The sequence below is a fragment of the Xiphophorus couchianus genome, chromosome 18 (genome assembly GCF_001444195.1).
Source record: "Xiphophorus couchianus chromosome 18, X_couchianus-1.0, whole genome shotgun sequence".
In the NCBI taxonomy this organism is placed as follows: Eukaryota; Metazoa; Chordata; class Actinopteri; order Cyprinodontiformes; family Poeciliidae; genus Xiphophorus; species Xiphophorus couchianus.
In genome coordinates, this window is record NC_040245.1 from 31784738 (window position 1) to 31802866 (window position 18129).

Sequence of the window (18129 nt, forward strand, 5' to 3'; positions counted from 1 at the left end):
TTTAGTCTTTTAGAGTAACAAACTTTCAACCAAAGCACCTACTGTAAAACACTTTCCTTCCAACTGTCTTGATCAAAAATTTGTCCAGGTTTGAATGTTTTTCTTTGGATGTTGGCTGCTCAACAGATTCCCACCTCTTAACAGAGTCAAAGAGAGTAAAAATATAAAATAACTATGAAAACCCACATAAAAAAATGACAGATGCTTGACGTACAGTAGTCCGCTTCAGTCCAACTCCAGTCCGTTTGCCTAGAAAGTCTGGTTTGTTTGGGGAAGTGTGAATGCTAACCGAACTCTGGTCCCCCTACAAACCTCAGTCTTGGTTAGGAGGAAACCGCTCCAAAAGCAGGAAGTGGACTACAATGCAGAGCATTCTGGGTAAATACAACCAAAACAAGCGGACTAGCCTAGCGCTAGAAATGACTCACGGTCTTTTGCCAGTGACAAAAGAAAAAATCTGATGCCTCCATTTTTGTTTCCATTTTGTGACTAAGAAAGTTACGCTCAGTGTCTTCTTCATGTTGTTTCCTTCAGTGATTCTTGGTGCAGCGCCCCCACAGGCGAGGAGGAGAACTGCTTTTTAAAAAACATTTTGGTTCTTTGATACAGTGAAGTGTGAAAGAGAATCGCAGCAACTGAAAATGTAACAAATGTTGCAATTTGGTAGTTTCGGTCTAGCATTACGACCAAAGTATTTTAGCTACCCAAACTGCCTTTTTACTTCTACTGTACAAAAGAAAAGCAAATAATTGTTTTTTCTGCGATGAATTTGGAGTTACACTCCACAGAAAAATCAATGAATAGGTGAGAATCCACTGTACTTTAAAGCTTTAGCTCCTTATTGTACACTTACAGAAATAATTATGATACCGTTTAAGAAGACAGTCCATAGAAGAGACCAGAAGTCTTATTGGGAAGCAGAAAAATTTATTTTCAATCACCAGATTTCCTGAGGAGGAATTCATTCTGCAAGAAGAACTGATTCACACAAACCCACGGCGTGAATCTGCAGCTCTCAAACAAGCAACATCATTTGTATTCCCTGTGGTTAGTACATCTGTGCATGAGAAAAATCCATGACTGAGCTGCATTCCTGGAGAAAACAAGCACCGGTTTCCCAGAATCCACACCTTACGAGAGTTCACGCCGGACTGAACCGAACCTGCAGCGTTTTGTCTCAGAGCTCAACCTAAAAGGAGGAAGCAACAAAAAAATCAGTTATCAGACGAGTGCAGGAGGCAGACAGGCACACAATAGAGGATGAAGCGGATCAGAGAGGAGTCCGTCTCTGCAGGCTGTGGAGCCGGGCCGAGCGCTGGACCATCAGAGACATGCTGGGACGCAAGGTGTGAACGGCTCTACGTCCACGCTGGGTTTATCCACGTGGAAAATGACTGTGTGTGATGCCAGCGTGTCCACCTGGAAGCTGCCAGGGCTCAGAGTGTGTATGTGTGTGTGTGTGTGTGTATTACACTCACTTCCATCTGGAATTAAAATCCTATTTTTTTTGTTGTGTCTTAATTTTTTCTGCTCAGATTTTCAAAATGCTAAATTTAAGCTGAAAACCAAAGCTGAACGCTGAATATCAGCAAGTCGTTGTGAGCAACAAAGACAGATTAATAATCTTGTTTCCAACAGGTGACTGTAATCCTGAGATTAGCATCCAGTCTGATGATAGGAAGCTTATTCCTATAATGGCAGAGAAATTATTAGCGATCACATTCTGAGAAAAAACATCAGGCTGTTGCTAATAAAAATGCAGAGCAACATCAAAAAGTTAAAAATTTTGAAAAAACAAAGCAATTCTCCGAGGTTTTATTCAACTGAGTCTCCAGCCATTCAACCGTCTCTCAGTTTTCAAAGACAACTAACAAATATTGATGCATTTAAGCTAAATTAACAGAGATGGGCCAAGCAGAGACCTCCCCAACACGTGCACTTCAGATGTCCAACACAGGGCTTCAGACATCCAGGCCTGTCGCAATAAGACATAAAAATAAACTCAATAATTTACATCTGAATAATTTATATTTATTCCTCTTTTCTCTCTTTCTGCCAAAAACTGGATGATAAAAGTCTTCAGTTTGGTCTCAACTAGTGTTTTTCTTAAAGGACAATTTTGTTTACAGACTTCATATTTCTTCTTGCATAATTATAACAATATTATCATTTATCGCAATAAACTCTGGGATAAATTTATTATCCACTGAAATTTGCTATTGTGACTGGCCTCTGTGTTTCCATTACAAATGTCTGCAAAACTTTGACAATATTCCCCTAATGATGAAAAACCATAATAAATTTAGCTTGATGATAAATTGTCCTAGAAGTTATCGCGATAAACGATAATATTGTTGTTCTGAGATCCTTTTCAAGTAAGATAATAGCATAATAATGCAAGAAATCAATCTCAAAAATCAATAAACTTTAAATTCTAATGAATATTTAACACTGGAACTGGAAAACTCTTTAAACATCCAAAATAATAAACAAACCATCAGAAACAACAAATAAAATTAATTAAAAAGTTCTCCAAATTGTCAAAAAAGGACCTAAGCACCAAACCGAAGACTTTTATCATTCAGTTTTCGTTAAAAAAAATCATGCAAATGGAAATGACTGAGCTTGTTTTAATTTATCATGCGATTAATTGATTTATTGATTATTATAACAGGCCTAACGATGGCTACATGGTCTGGTCAGTTTGTGAACACAAAGGGAGGTGGTTAAGACTTTATAGTTGGTGTTTAGGAATTGTTAATGTTTTATAATAACATGATTATCTTGTCATATAAAATTTCTTGTCAAGTTTAAACATTTTTAACTCAAATAATGCTTGATTCCTGCGGCAGCGCCTCTACTATCGTGTTTTTCTGGGGGAAGTCATGAATTTCTGTTCAAAATATAATTTTTTTGTTTTTTGTTAATCTGATGTATTTTTCTGAGGCAACAAATTCTGAGTTTTTATTCTCCGTACAAGAAATAAAGACTTTGAATATTTCTCTCGGTGTTTGATGAATGAAATGAGGGACAAAAATATTGATTTTTTTCATAATCCTGCATTTCTTTTGGATGTTTCTGTAAATGTCTGACAGTTGGAGGTAACGCTCTTCTGTCTTTTACTTTGATATATTTTTCCAGCCTTATATAAACTTCTGAGTGCCGCTTTGCACAGGCAGAGTAACTCGCTTTGGAAACAATATTTGCACTTGAAACAAACGCATGAAAATGGGTAAAAGTCGCACAGAAAGTCAGCAGTTTGTTCTTCAGAGAAACAGAGAGGGAGGAAGTAAGGGTAAAATCTGTGAGAAACGGAGGAGATAATACACTAAGCTGAGGGAAATGGATGTAAACACACACACACACACACACACACACACACACACACACAGAGACAGAGTCAGGTCTGCTTCAGTAATCCTGAGCACAAAGATGAGCAGAGTTCTGACATCAGCACCTCTTAAAGGATGCTGTGTGTGCCTCAGTGTGTGTTTCAGCGTATGTTTGTGTTAAAACCATTTTCTCTGCTTCTTAGTCCAAAAGCTTAAAACGGCAGGATGATGTCATGCTCTGACACACACGCGGTGGCTCCGCCGCTCCGCCGCTCCGCTCAGAACATCCTCCCGCGCTTCATTTACTCAGCCGCTCCCCGAGCTTTCAGCCGCAACACCAACACAAGCCGGGTTTACCCAGCTGGTGCCGACGGCCCAGACTGAACGGCAGAACCAGATCCGACATCTGATATTAAAAAATAAAAACTATATACATAAACTATAAAGTAGATAACAATGAAAGAAATGGATGGATGGATGGATGGATGGATGGATGGATGGATGGATGGATGGATGGATGGATGATCGGTCAATATTGATTATCGCCCATATAATCCAAATTAATATCAGATATTGATACCGGCCCAAATGTTCATATCTGTGCATCCAAAGAAAGGAACCAAGGACTAAAAATGGTCTAGTCAAAGTTCATATCTCAACCAAGCTGTTGAATATGAGAAACACAAAAGATCATTTACTGTTAGAAAAATAAACATTTATGTCCAGAAATCCCCTTTAGGCTCCATTTTCTGAGTCGCTCTGATCCATCAACCTCGAAGAAATCAGGCTAACAAAACGACCCCAGAGAGTAAACAGAGCTTCCCTTTTAATAAAACCTGAGACAAACACAAAATGGAACCAAAAAAGAATCACTGATACAAAGTGGTTGGTGAGCAGCAGGAAGATCATGTCAACAGAAAAGAAGCACACAGACTTTGTCCTCAGAATATTTATCGTCTAATTTGAATTCCTGATCCAAACTCAGGGGATAAATTTGACTAATTAACATGACAAAACTCCTGTTTAAACATCTGCAGCTGCCATTTTGTCTCCACTTTGAATTCCCTCTTTTCTTTTAACTCGTGTTCAGCCTGAATTCCTCATCAGCTGTGCAGTAAACCCTGCTGAGAGGACGGCCGACATCAGGACGACATGAGGCGGGACAAATAAAGCTCATTTCAAACATGTTGCCGCTGTGCTGTTTTCTTTTCTATATGAATTAATAATAAAAACTATATATAATAAATCCAAAATTCACCATAAAACTATAAAGTAAATAAAAAATAAACGATGGACGGATGGCTAAATCAAAGGTAAAATGGACGGATGGATGAACTAATGCATTTTAACTTCAGTTGAATTCCTTATCAGCTGATATCAGCTAACACCAGGCTAATATCACACTGACATAAGGCTAACATCAGGCTAAAGTCAGGCTGACATCACACTGACATCATGCTAAAATCAGGCTAAAATCAGGCTGACGTCACACTGACATCAGGCTATCGTCAGCCTAACATTAGGCTAACATCCGGCTAAGATCAGCCTAAAATCAGGCTAACACCAGCCCAACACCAGGCTAACATCAGGCTGACATAAGGCCAATATGACGCTGACATCACACTGACATCATGCTAACATCAGGCTAACATCACACTGACATCAGGCCAATATAACACTGACATCACACTGACATTAGCGTAAAATCAGGCTGACATAATGCTAACATCAGGCTAACATAACGCTAACATCAGGGTGACATTAGCGTAACACCAGGCTAACATCAGGATAACATAACGCTAACATCAGGCAGAAAATCAGGGTGACATTAGCGTAACACCAGGCTAACATCAGGATAACATAACGCTAACATCAGGCAGAAAATCAGGGTGACATTAGCGTAACACCAGGCTAACATAAGGCTGACATCAGGGTAACATTAGCGTAACACCAGGCTGACATCATGCTAACATCAGGCTAACATAAGGCTAACATCAGGGTGACATCAGCGTAACACCAGGCTAACATCAGGCTGTACAGATGAATCTGATTTCCTACATGCTCCGGCTCCGTAGCGCAGCGCTTCACCGGCTTTCTTTTGGTTTCCTGATCAATTATTTACCCATTCTCTATTTTTACTCTCCTGCTTGTGGCTGGAGGTTCCAGCCTCTGTGTTTGTGTCTCTGGCTGTTGGGGGAGTGAAGTGGCTGGAAGGTAAACATCCAGAGTGCATCATCACCTCCGCAGGATCTCCACACACAGGTTTAACATCGCTACTGTAAATTTAAGCTGTATCTCCGTCTGGAGGCTCAAACTGGGCCGGGCCGGCGCTCGACCCCATGATGGATCATCTGCCAACTATTTCTGGAGCTAATTAGGCTGAAACTTTTATGTAAAAAGTCTGGATCCGATAGAAGAGGAGAGAAATTCTCATCTTCATCTGGAAAAAAAGCTAACAAATTGGCATTTTCTGTTTAATAAATGACAAACTTAAACGGGATTTATGGGATTTTTGCTTTTGTCTTGGTAATTTCCCTATTTTACCATTTAAAAATCAAAGTTTTCCTAAAGGAGAACCAATTCTGATGAATCAAGATTGGTTCATTTAACTTTATTCTCGTACTACTGTTTTTTTTGTAAGATTACGACTTTATTGAGGTAATAATAACACTTTATTCTCACAATATTTCCACTATATTGTTGTACGACTGCATTTTTGAGGCATTATAACTTTATTCTCGTAATGAAAAATAAAAAGTATCAGTCTGGCTCTAATATTACGCCGTGGAATCGACCTGAATTCAGATAATTAAAAGCTGTAAAACACGCTTGTGAAACAAGATGGCCGCCCTGGGAATGCTGACATAGTTTGGTGGGAAAAAAAAAAGTTTTTCCGAAAATTTATATCTTTATAAACCAAAAATTTTGTTAATCTATAAAACCATTTTCTTCCTACTGGTTTCAGGCTCGTTACTCCAGAAAAACTGTAATTTTTCTAGTATCACAACTTTATTCCAGCAATATTAACACTGTATTCTCTCATTATTTTGACTTATCGTATGACTGTATTTTTTGTAATATTACGGCTTTATTCTCATAATTAAAAATTAAAAATTGTAGCCTCAACTTAATATTATGTAAAAGAACTGAATTCAGGGCTGCTCAGTGGCGCAGTTGGTGGCACTGTTGCCTTGCAGCAAGAAGGTCCTGGGTTCGATTCCCGGCCGGGGTCTTTCTGCATGGAGTTTGCATGTTCTCCCTGTGCATGCGTGGGTTCTCTCCGGGTACTCCGGCTTCCTCCCACAGTCCAAAAACATGACTGTTAGGTTAATTGGTCTATCTAAATTCTCCCTAGGTGTGTGTTTGTGTGTGAATGGTTGTTTGTCCTGTATGTCTCTGTGTTGCCCTGCGACAGACTGGCGACCTGTCCAGGGTGTACCCCGCCTCCCGCCTGGAACGTAGCTGGAGATAGGCACCAGCAACCCTCCCGACCCCATTAGGGACAAGGGTGAACAGACAATGGATGGATGGATGGGTGGAACTGAATTCAAATAAATACAAGCTATAAAACACAGTTGTGAAACAAGATGGCCGCCATGGGAGTGCCATAGTTTCCATTGAAGTTTGGTGTAAAAAATTCCAGGTTTTCCAAGAAATCAATTCTTCAAAAACCAAAAATTCATATAATCAATAGAATTGATTTATCTCTGGCGGTTGCAGGCTCATAACTCCAGGAAAACTCCAACTATTAAACCCCAAAATGCATCTGCAGTGTGTAAAAATGACGGCCTTCACTGCACCACAGCTTCGCATTCTTCTCACACTTCCAGTCCTCTGTTTTCTTTCAGTCTGTAGATAACATCTCTCAGCCTTGCAACTGTAAAGCAATCTTCTGTCGTAAACTCTGCAGCTTTAATGAACCGATCGATAAAAAGAAGCAAAACAAATTAATCTTTTATTGGCGGTCAGATAAAAGAAAACGCTGAATCTGTCATGTTTGGTTCTGAATGACTCAAGGTTGGCTTCCTCCCTAAGAAAGTTATAATCCATACCCAAGTCTCTTTCCTTAAACAGGCACTCTGAAAATAAACAGCTTTTCCTGCCACTTAATGCACAATTAAGACGTTCATTGTTAATTATCTTTGTTGAGTTTTATGTTGTTGAAATGAAGTCAATACAATTTAAAACCATATTTTCTTCAGGAGCTCTGATGACCAGTCTGTGGGGTTCAGACCTCATAAATAAGAGCTAAAAATGGTTTACTGAATGTGACAAGTGGAATAAATTACATTCGTGTTTTTGGTTTGACCACAACGCAACGTCCATCACGATGATGGACGACTTGTTTTCTGCTTCATCTGAACAGATTTAACAAGCACTAATGAGTCATAAAGTGGGCGTACTCAGCTGGACTTTACTTCAATAGCAGAAAAATACTTTCTAAAAGTAAGTCAGCAGTAAGTCAAAGTAAACATTTTAGTAAAATGCATGTTTTTAAGAAAGAAAACATTACTTAGCTAGATCAGTCAAAAACTGAAATAAAACAACAGCTTTCATATCAAAACTTTTCCATGTTACGTTTTATATAACATGTGGGTTAAAACTTGGAAACTTGTGGGTAAAAATTTGGAAACGTGTAGGTGAAAATTCAGAAAATGGGGGCTGAATGTGGGAATGTGGGTTAAATTTTAAAACGATGGGTTCAAGTTTGTAAACGTGGGATAAAATATAGAAACTTGTGGATTAAAATTTAGAAACATGAGTAAAAATGTGGAAACTTGTGGGTTGAAATTTGGATATTCAAGGGTTAAAATTTAGAAACGCAAGCTAAAATTTGGAAATGTCACTTAAAATGTGGAAGCTTGAGTGTTAAAATGTGGAAGCTTGTGGGTTAAAATGTGGAAGCTTGTGGGTTAAAATGTGGAAACTTGTGGGTTAAAATGGGGAAGCTTGTGGGTTAAAATGTGGAAACTTGTGGGTTAAAATGTGGAAGCTTGTGGGTTAAAATGTGGAAACTTGTGGGTTAAAATGGGGAAGCTTGTGGGTTAAAATGGGGAAACTTGTGGGTTAAAATGGGGAAGCTTGTGGGTTAAAATGTGGAAGCTTGTGGGTTAAAATGTGGAAGCTTGTGGGTTAAAATGGGGAAACTTGTGGGTTAAAATGTGGAAGCTTGTGGGTTAAAATGTGGAAGCTTGTGGGTTAAAATGTGGAAGCTTGTGGGTTAAAATGTGGAAGCTTGTGGGTTAAAATGTGGAAGCTTGTGGGTTAAAATGTGGAAACTTGTGGGTTAAAATGGGGAAGCTTGTGGGTTAAAATGTGGAAACTTGTGGGTTAAAATGGGGAAGCTTGTGGGTTAAAATGGGGAAGCTTGTGGGTTAAAATGGGGAAGCTTGTGGGTTAAAATGGGGAAGCTTGTGGGTTAAAATGGGGAAACTTGTGGGTTAAAATGGGGAAACTTGTGGGTTAAAATGGGGAAGCTTGTGGGTTAAAATGGGGAAGCTTGTGGGTTAAAATGGGGAAGCTTGTGGGTTAAAATGGGGAAACTTGTGGGTTAAAATGGGGAAGCTTGTGGGTTAAAATGGGGAAGCTTGTGGGTTAAAATGGGGAAACTTGTGGGTTAAAATGGGGAAGCTTGTGGGTTAAAATGGGGAAACTTGTGGGTTAAAATGGGGAAACTTGTGGGTTAAAATGGGGAAACTTGTGGGTTAAAATGGGGAAGCTTGTGGTCTCCCAATATTTGTGGACCATGCTTACAGCTCAGGTTAAGAAGAAACCAGCCAACTGTAATGAAACTCCACCACTTCTGGAAAAAAGTCTGGTCCAAATTTCAGCCAGAATTATGTCCACCATAAATTCAAATTTGTGCACCTAACACTTGATTGCAGCTACGCGTCAATCAGGCATAACATTATGACCACTGGGGAGTGAAGCTCACTTAACTCCTTTTCACTGCACCTGTTTTTGCTTTCAGATCATTTACAACTCTTTGGAACATTTTGTTTACATGCCTACTATTAGTAACTTTTTGCCTTTATAGGCTCACACAGGAAGAATGCTGACACGGTTTAAGACGGAAAACCGATGATGATCCTTTCCGAAACTAAAACGTGTTAAAACATTACGGCTTCTTCTGTCAATATTTAATTCAAACCAACAGATTTCACCTCCGGGCGAACCAAGAGGCTGCCGCCTGCCGCTCTCAGCCCGGTGAAGGTGGTCGTTACACGGACACCAAGGGCAGCCTCTCCGGCTGACCCACCGGTGGTCCAGAACGGGCTAGCTTGTTAGCAGCCCTGCTAACCTGCCAGCTCGTTAACCGGTCACCGGTGATCACCAACACGTTATAGCGCACAGCGTAAGGAAAATTAATAAGAAAAAAAAAATCACGGGGACGTCACTGCGCGTGAGATTAGCACGAGATATCTCAGAGGCACGCGCACACATTCACGGTGTCAAGTTTCACTAATTAAAAAAAATAGAAAACACACCCAGCCAATACCAAGCTGCACGAGCGGTTCTACTGATAATTACCGCGCGCGCGCAGCACCACAAACACACACGCGCCAGGAGACGCACGCTCACCGGTCCGTGTGGCAGTGAACACGCACGGTCCAGTCCGGGTCCGCTCTTACCTCCTTCCTGGTCCGGTTGGAGACAGGCCGGAATGTTCTTCTTCCAGCCGGGCATGATGCACCTCAGGGCGGTTAGGGAGTCCAGGGCGGCCCGCTAGCAGTCTCACACCAACAGCAGCGGCGGCGGGGACAGCAACATGGCTAGTTAGCCGTAGCTTCAACTGCTTCACCTCCCTCTCTCTCCTCCTCCCACTCCTCCTCTTGGTCTCTCTACCCCCTCCCTCTCCTGTAACTCTATCCCTCGAGCCTCTGTGGTCTCCGGGGGAGCACGAGAGAGAGGGTGACGTGATGACCGTGAAGGAGAGCGGGGCGGAAGGTTTGTGAAGCCGCCAGCTCCGCGGTCTGCTCCGTTATCTCCACAGATGGAGCTCGGACTGGTCCAAATTAACTCTCCATTTACCGGGCTGTCAACTGGTTTCACAACACCGCTGTGCACGCGCATCATTCGTTCGTGGCAGGATCAGGAGAGAGGATGGAGATCGATGCAAAGATAAACGTAGCACGTTTCCGTCCTTTAACTACTTTAAAACAAACTTACACACTGTGTAAAATGTAAATATTCTTCGTCAAATCAGTTCGCTCTAGTTTTATTATAATGTAATGATCAATAATTCTCCAGGTGTTTTGACTTTTCACTGTGTTTCAGTTAAACTTTTTGCTTCAGACAGTTGCATAAAACGTAACTCTACATTATATGCAAGGCATATGGGCGCTGAGCTTGGGGGGTCGCCAGAAAATGGAGAAGAAGTTATTTCTAGGTGGGATTTTCTAACAGCACTCAAAAAGTATGTAGTTGCACCCCCATCTCCAAACCGATAGGGTCTGTTCTGACTGTTTATCATAAAAAAGACTCCTAAGCTCTTTTGGATGAACCAGTGTTGTTGTGTCTAGACTCCAGCAGGTTTCTGTCCTATTTAAAGCATCAAATTGAGACAGTAATTGCTCCCCAGAATCTTGGGGGTACATAAATCTCTTTAACACCTTAGCAACAACAGTTTCCTGCAGTCCGTGGGAGTTTGAGCCAGGTAAACACCCAAACTACATAAGTGATGTTTTTTTTAAGTACGACCCAAACCGAACCTTTGCCCCAACCATTCAATGATCCTGAGTGGGCCAGCCCACTGGGAAATGTCTCGGTCCTCCCAACGGCCAGTCCGGCCCTGGACACATGGATGGATGGCTTCTGTGTATTTAAATATCTGACCTGGTTTAACATCTGTAGCTTAGGCGCTAATTACATGTAAATTATGAGTATTTTTGGAGCAAAACTTGGAGTCCCCCAAACAATGTCCCACCTGTTTCAACAACTGAAACTGAAACCTTTGTGTTTTCCGCCAGGTAAACCAGTGTATGACTCTAAGTTTTTATTATTTGATTAGTAATATTATATATGATATGTGTTTAACTCTAAATCTTGGTTCAACATTTGCTGGTAAGTGTTTCATAAATAAAATCTATATTTTATATAAATAAAAAGTTATTATTGTTGGCTAATGTTGTTATGAAAAGCAGTGTAGAAGTATCGTCACCGTCCTAAAATATTTTTTTCCTAAGTAATTCCTAAATAAAAAAAGAAAATCACCACCTTTCTTTCCAAAATATGTTTTAGGCAACAAAAAATCACTTTTAGCAAAAAATAACCTTTGCTATTAATTTAGGAAGGTGATGACGTGACTTTCATTCCTTTAAAAGATTGTTTTCATGCAGCTTAATGGGAAAAAAAAATACTAATTATGGAGACATGTTCACACTCATCTCTGCTAATAACCATAATTGTGTGTTTATTCATTTATGAAAGCATGAGGAGAATTATATCAGTGATTTATATCTCAGAACTTATGAAATTTCTCACTAATGTGTCATTATGAAGCTTTAGGAAAGAAACAAAACTTGCATGCAAATATTAGCTGTTTGTAATAATAACCATCATATTAGCACTTTTGGGCAGCTTAAGCTTTTAGAATATAAAACTAAACAGTGACTAAAATATTTATTTCACACAATACTTGCAGCAGTTTTCTTGCTCTGTTTTTTTCCACCCAGCTGAGGCTGTTTTGATAAAATACAGTAAAGATTAGATTAAATGTCAGTATCTGTTACAACTCAGCGTGTGTTTTCCACACACGATGTAGGGAGATAAAATACGCAGATCCAAGAAGACACAATGCTGTTTGAAGATGCGACGCTAATGAATCTGCAGAGACCACACACACAAAGCTGCACAGCGGCATCTGAAGTCTGGATCCTGTCCGGACTCGCCTCGGAGGAATTCAGCCTCCAGCTCCACTCAGCTGGGAATTAAAGGGCCATTCTGCCAAAAAAGACGCCTCTTAAAGGCAACGTATAGAAGAAATGGAAATAAGTATGAAAGAATCACAGCTTTGTTTCTGTTTTAGGTTCAAATTTCGTTATGCTGAAAAAAGAAAACAAGTGATACAATTTAATTTTAAAAAGTTAAAAGCAATCAAACTAAGTTTATCCAAGTAAATATATTAAATTTAATAAGTTGTCATGTTAAATAAATTACAGTAAGTTTGACAAACTGAATTTGATAACATGTAACAAACACTGCAAAAACTAAATATCTTACCAAGTATTTTTGGTCCTGTTTCTACTGAACATTTGACATAAGACAAAACTTAAAGTTACTTACAAATAACTTTCAAGCAAAATATGTGAACTTGTCAAAAATCTTGATGAAAAAGTACATGTTCCATTAGCAGTTTATTTCACGTATAACATTGGAAAAATGTCTTGTTATAAGTTAAATAATCTGCCAATGGAACAAGTACTATTTGTTAATAATGAAATAAACAATTATAGTGATAATTAAGGTTATGTTCATTTTTAGTGAACTCATTAGATTTCCTGTGTTTCTAAGGGTCAAAATCCAGAAAATAGTTAAGTATTTACAACAACAAAGTTTGTTATACTTAATTTTTTTATTGAAAACTCTTCAACTTAAAGTAAAATTGAAGTGAGTTATGGAGATAAAGCAAAGCTGGAGCCTGCATGAGTAATCAAACTAAAGATTAATTAATAATTAGAGTTGCAGCTTTAAGGTTTGATTGTGAAACACTGAGTGAATAAAATCAGTTTAAATAAGTTTTCTCAGATTAGAAGAAGAAAATGATCCGCTAACTCAAGTTTTATTGATAAATAAAATTTGACATCATCAGCGTAACAAGTTCTCCATCATTCCAGATGATACTTCCCAAAGAACAGATGTGGTCCTAATCTAAACCCCTGTGGAACACCATAAGGAATTTGAATAAGCTAGGAAAACATGTTTTTGATGTACAGTAACTGGGATCTGTCCAATAAATAAAACTTAAACCAATGTGAGCATCTTTTGTTCCGATTTGTTCAAATCTTTGCATTAAGAGCTCGTCTTCATAGAGTCGCAAATTAATTAACTTTTTACAGATAAAATAGTAAATTTTTTTCATTTCATATAACCAAATACTGGAGTTGTTTAAATCCTCCATCATGTAAACCATGATCTTCAGCTCAGAATTAGCTAAAAATAAGTTTCTTAAAGCAGAAAAAGTCGCCATTGTGTCTGCAGTGGACTGGATCTGATGGTTTGACAGGAGGAGGAAACCAAAACCCCCACTGGATCAAAACAAACAAATAAAAACACCATATTGTTCGCAACGGCGACAGTGATTAACTGACAGCCTTCACTGTGACAAGCATCCATCTTTGCTCCCAGCAGAGTTTTCCAGAGATGGATGGGGGGAGAGAGAGCAGGAAAAGACCCAGTGAAGTGGAAGAATGGGTCTCTGCAGGCTACGAGACAAAAAGCAGAGAATGACCTCAATATGAACAGAAATACAGACAGAGACATGTGACTGTCTCACAGGGAATCCACGCAATTTGACTGCCCTTCAGAATAAGAGTGGAATTAATGGCATGCAAATCCTCCCCAGTCAGTAAAACACAGGTGGGTTCACCTTAAACTGGGACGTGTGTTCTTGTGACAGCATGAAATAGACTGGACTCTCTGGTTTAGTAATCACTTGGTTCAAAACTAACTAGCTCAGAGGGATTCTTTGTGTCTACAGGTAACAGAAGTCATATGTGGGGTACCTCAAGGTTTGATCCTGGGGTCCCTTATATTTAAGAGCTACTTGCTCCCGCTAGCTGAAGTTATAAGAAGCAATGTGATTAGTAACCAGATGATACTCAGCTCTACAGTACAATGTCACAGGGTGACTCTGAACCCGTCCGAAGACTGAGCAGGAAGTGCCATAACTTTCTCTGGATGAACAGAAACTGAAGTCATTATCTTTCAACCAAAAGAGCAGCAATCAAGAGTCAGCAGAGCTTCAGTTATTATTACAGCTGGAAACTAGAGATCAGGCCCAAAATCTGGGTGTAGTAATGAACTACTGAACCTTCAGAGTCACAGAAAGACGGTTACAAAGTCAGCCTTCTATCGCCTGAAGAACATTTTCAAGATTAAAGAACTAATGTCCCAGAAAGATCTAAAGAAACTCCATGTGTTTCTCTTTAGTCGCATTAATCAGTGCAACCGTGTCTTCACAGGTCTGCCTTTAAAAAATCATTCATGTCCAGAACGCTGCTGCTGGAGTTCTGATGAAAACCAGGAAGATAGAGCACATCACCCAGTGCTAAAGTCCTTCCACTGTAGCTCAGAGAATAGGCTTTAAAAAACCTCTGTTAGTTTATAAATCACTGAATGGCCTAGCACCAAAATACTGACATGTCTGGACATTAAGAGACATAAAAACAATTACAAAGTCAGGCTTCCATCACATTTAAGATCTGCTGTTGTTGTCTCACCCTTTCAGACCTCTCAGATCTTCTGGTTCTGGTCTGCACTTCGTCCAGAACCAGAACCAAACATGGAGAAGCAGCATTCAGCTTCTATGCATCACAAGTCTGGAACAAACTTCCAGAAAACTGCAAAACTGCCAAAACATAGAGTTCCTTTAAGTCAACATTAAAACCCCACCTGTTTGGAGTTGCCTTTGATTATCACTAACTGGGAAGCTGATCTACATTTCTGATGTATATCTGCTGATTGATTAAATGTAATGTTTATTGATTGTTTCATAGTTAGTGTGTTATGTTTTTATGTTAAAAAGCGCTTTGAACTGCTTGTTGCTGAAAAATGCTATACAAATAAACTTGACTTGACTTTAAATGTCTGCTGGATTTTTCCTTTAACAGGGTTAGCATGGAGCCTCTTTCCTGCACAGTAAAGTCTGTAAAAGTAACTCTGTCTCTTGATTTGGACCATCAGCTGTTGATGGATACATTTTCTGGATGTTCTTGATGTTTAGCCTCTTCTTGACATTTCTCCAGATTCCCTGAGCAGTTTAATAAGATTTGACATAATAGGAAAATATCCAAATCCTTTTCCTTCTGTTTCTGAGCAGTCGCCAAAAAGCCAGATTAAATACGGCTGATGAAATAAAACCTAAAATATTTATTAGTTTTTAGATTTTAGCTCCCTTAAATCTCTTGGTATTTTCTTTTATTTTTTTTTAATAGTGATGATTTTAAGCTTTGTATGTTTTATCCAAAATGCATTGAAATCTAATCAATGCATTTGTGTGTTTTTTGGATAAATTATTTTCTTTTGTTTGAGTCTTTTATGAGTTTGTTTAACTAAATAAAATTATTTCTTTTTTCTGCAGTTTTGAACACACTACTATTACAATTTGATTCAATTTATAATTATTTAATTTAACTTTACACAAAGAATAAAAATGGAACAGAATCACTTTTGTTGCTAATTTCTGACTTTCCTAGTTTTAAATAATAATAGATGCTGGGAGAAAAGCAATAAAGAAAACATAACATAGACAGTAACTAATGAAGCCGACATTTAAGGTGTAAAAATTCATAACATTTGTAAAATTTGTTATTTTGGTGAGGATTGAAGTTAATAAAAGCATAAAACTTCTGAAGAAAATCTTCTGAACTCTTTAAACAAGCTTTTTGTGTCGAAGAGAACCAGAAATCTCTTGCGTCCAGTTTCTCCATCTTCCCCCTGAACATTTTAACTCATTAGATGACATCCTTTTGTGTACGGTTACCATGGTTTCAGGTGTTATTCTCGTCCATGGCGAGGGAAACGGAAAGGACTCGGTGTCAGTGTCCTTCTGGTCTGTGGTGACACGACAGACGCTTCACATCTCTGCAAATATCCACCCGCGGTTCTCATCTCCAAACTCCGCCACGTCCAACAAAATCCTGTTTAATGTCTGGGAAGATAATTACAGTGACTCATCCCGGCTTGATTTTCCCCTCGTCTTCATCAAACAACTAATGAGAGCAGAATGACTGAAAAATAATCCTCTTCTTTACACCTTCATCATATTATTTAGCTTCTTAATTTCGTTCCTGACAGGAATCTGAAGGAGTGTTTGTGATGCAGCTGCAGCCAAATTTCAGAGATTATTGCCAGCTGCTGTTGAAGCCTTAACACAAAGTCATGTGCAAACATTAGCACAGGTATAGTAGATGGATACACCTACACTGGAATCACAGCCTGCATATGTCAGCAGCTGCATTATGTGTCAACATGGAGAGCGCCCGGGGGTTCGTCAACATCCCACGCCGCTGATCTGTGACTCATCACACGTTTAAACGTCTGTCCTTTCTGAGGAGCCTCATTCACATAAAGCCAAACTTAACCTTGAAGCGAACCAACTTCCACATCCAGTCTAATTTAAACCTTAACTTTTTGTAATTTCAGTTTGGTTTCATCTGAACATAAAACTTAAAACCAACCATAAGCAAACACAGAGGCAACCTAAACTTTCTCCATCACAACCTAGTTTAGATCTCATCTGAAAACATTTCTTAAGGATGTTCTGCTGAGTCATTGGTTGCTATGGTGATTCCCAGCATTACTGGGGGAAAAGAGGGAGGGGCGGAACGCACATCATTACCATGGTAACCGCTAACTGGAAAGTTAGTTGCACTAACCCTAAAGCTCTAATCACAAAGCACTACATCAACACGGTATTTAGCAGAAGCTAATGCTAATATGCTAATGCTAACTTCAATTCAAATTCTATCTTCTCTTGAAAGACTGCAACCCTCAACAACCAATTAAAATTTGAGATTATATTTCATGTATTTGATAATGCTCTTAGATGTTGTATTTATATTTATATTTTGTTCTCTACTGTCTTGAGTTTTATTTTGATATGAATATGAAGAGAGGAAATGGAATCACTTCAAAATAAGAGCATGAATATAAATGTTATAGTGTGTTGAAAATGTTCCGAAATGTGATTTTTGTACACAGTTGCACCTTTAGTGACAATTTGAAGCAAACTTATACTGAATGTAAACCTTAAATCCATTCATAAACAAGAAAACCTCTAAGTCACCATGATTTAATGACCTGGATATTTGTGTCATAATGATTACCTCAAACAAATCCTAAATCTAACCTAATAAAATGTTTACCAAAACTTTCCCTGAGTCTTATGTGGATAAAATTTTTGAGAAAGATTTTTTTAAATCACAGATTTAAGCAAGAGAACTACCGCTTGATCATCTTAATTTTTACCTTAATGTAGACTTTAATAAATATAAATAAATAAATTTAATAAATAGACTTTAATATTCAAAACATAGGCTTCACTATCACTAGATTTGACGTGAAATATTGTCCCAAATTAATTTTAAACCTAGCTTTTAACTTGATATAAACAAAAACCTCCATACATACACCATCTCAATGTAAGTGAAACTTTTTCTCCTCCAAACCTAAACCAAAGAGGTCTATGAAATGTTAAAATGTTCTTTTTTTTAGGATTTTATTTCCCTCTGCAACGGGAACATGACTGTCCGAAGGAATTTATGTCTCTGCAACATGACTAATACAGGTGCACACTAACACCCACAGCATGAACAGCATCCCTAATTTGTCTCCTGCAGCTACAAATCCACTGTGGATGTGTGTTTGTGATGAATCATTTCTGAGCCGAGAATAATGTCCTAAATAAATAAATCTGCACACACAGAAAGCTGCAGCGTCTCTCTGCAGCTGTATTTGATTTTCTTTCTGTTTACTGATCCGGTGCGTGACAGACGCTCTCATTGATGACATTTTCTATGACTACACCTGCTGCAGAGAGGTTAGGGGCCCTGATTGGCTGCGCTAAACAGTGGAT

General features: G+C 38.8%; 1 protein-coding gene across 2 annotated transcripts in view; it reads right to left on the minus strand.

The window, feature by feature from the left end:
• Positions 1 to 10343, minus strand: part of grip1 (glutamate receptor interacting protein 1) — a 60056-nt gene extending 49713 nt beyond the window's left edge. The window contains exon 1 of one of the 2 annotated variants that reach the window (XM_027999665.1): positions 9965 to 10343. In XM_027999665.1, coding sequence (XP_027855466.1) covers positions 9965 to 10019 — 55 coding nt within the window. In that variant the 5' untranslated portion in view covers positions 10020 to 10343. The remainder of the gene's footprint in view (positions 1 to 9964) is intronic. The other variant, XM_027999667.1, reaches the window with a different exon arrangement.
• Positions 10344 to 18129: the final 7786 nt, after the last annotated feature.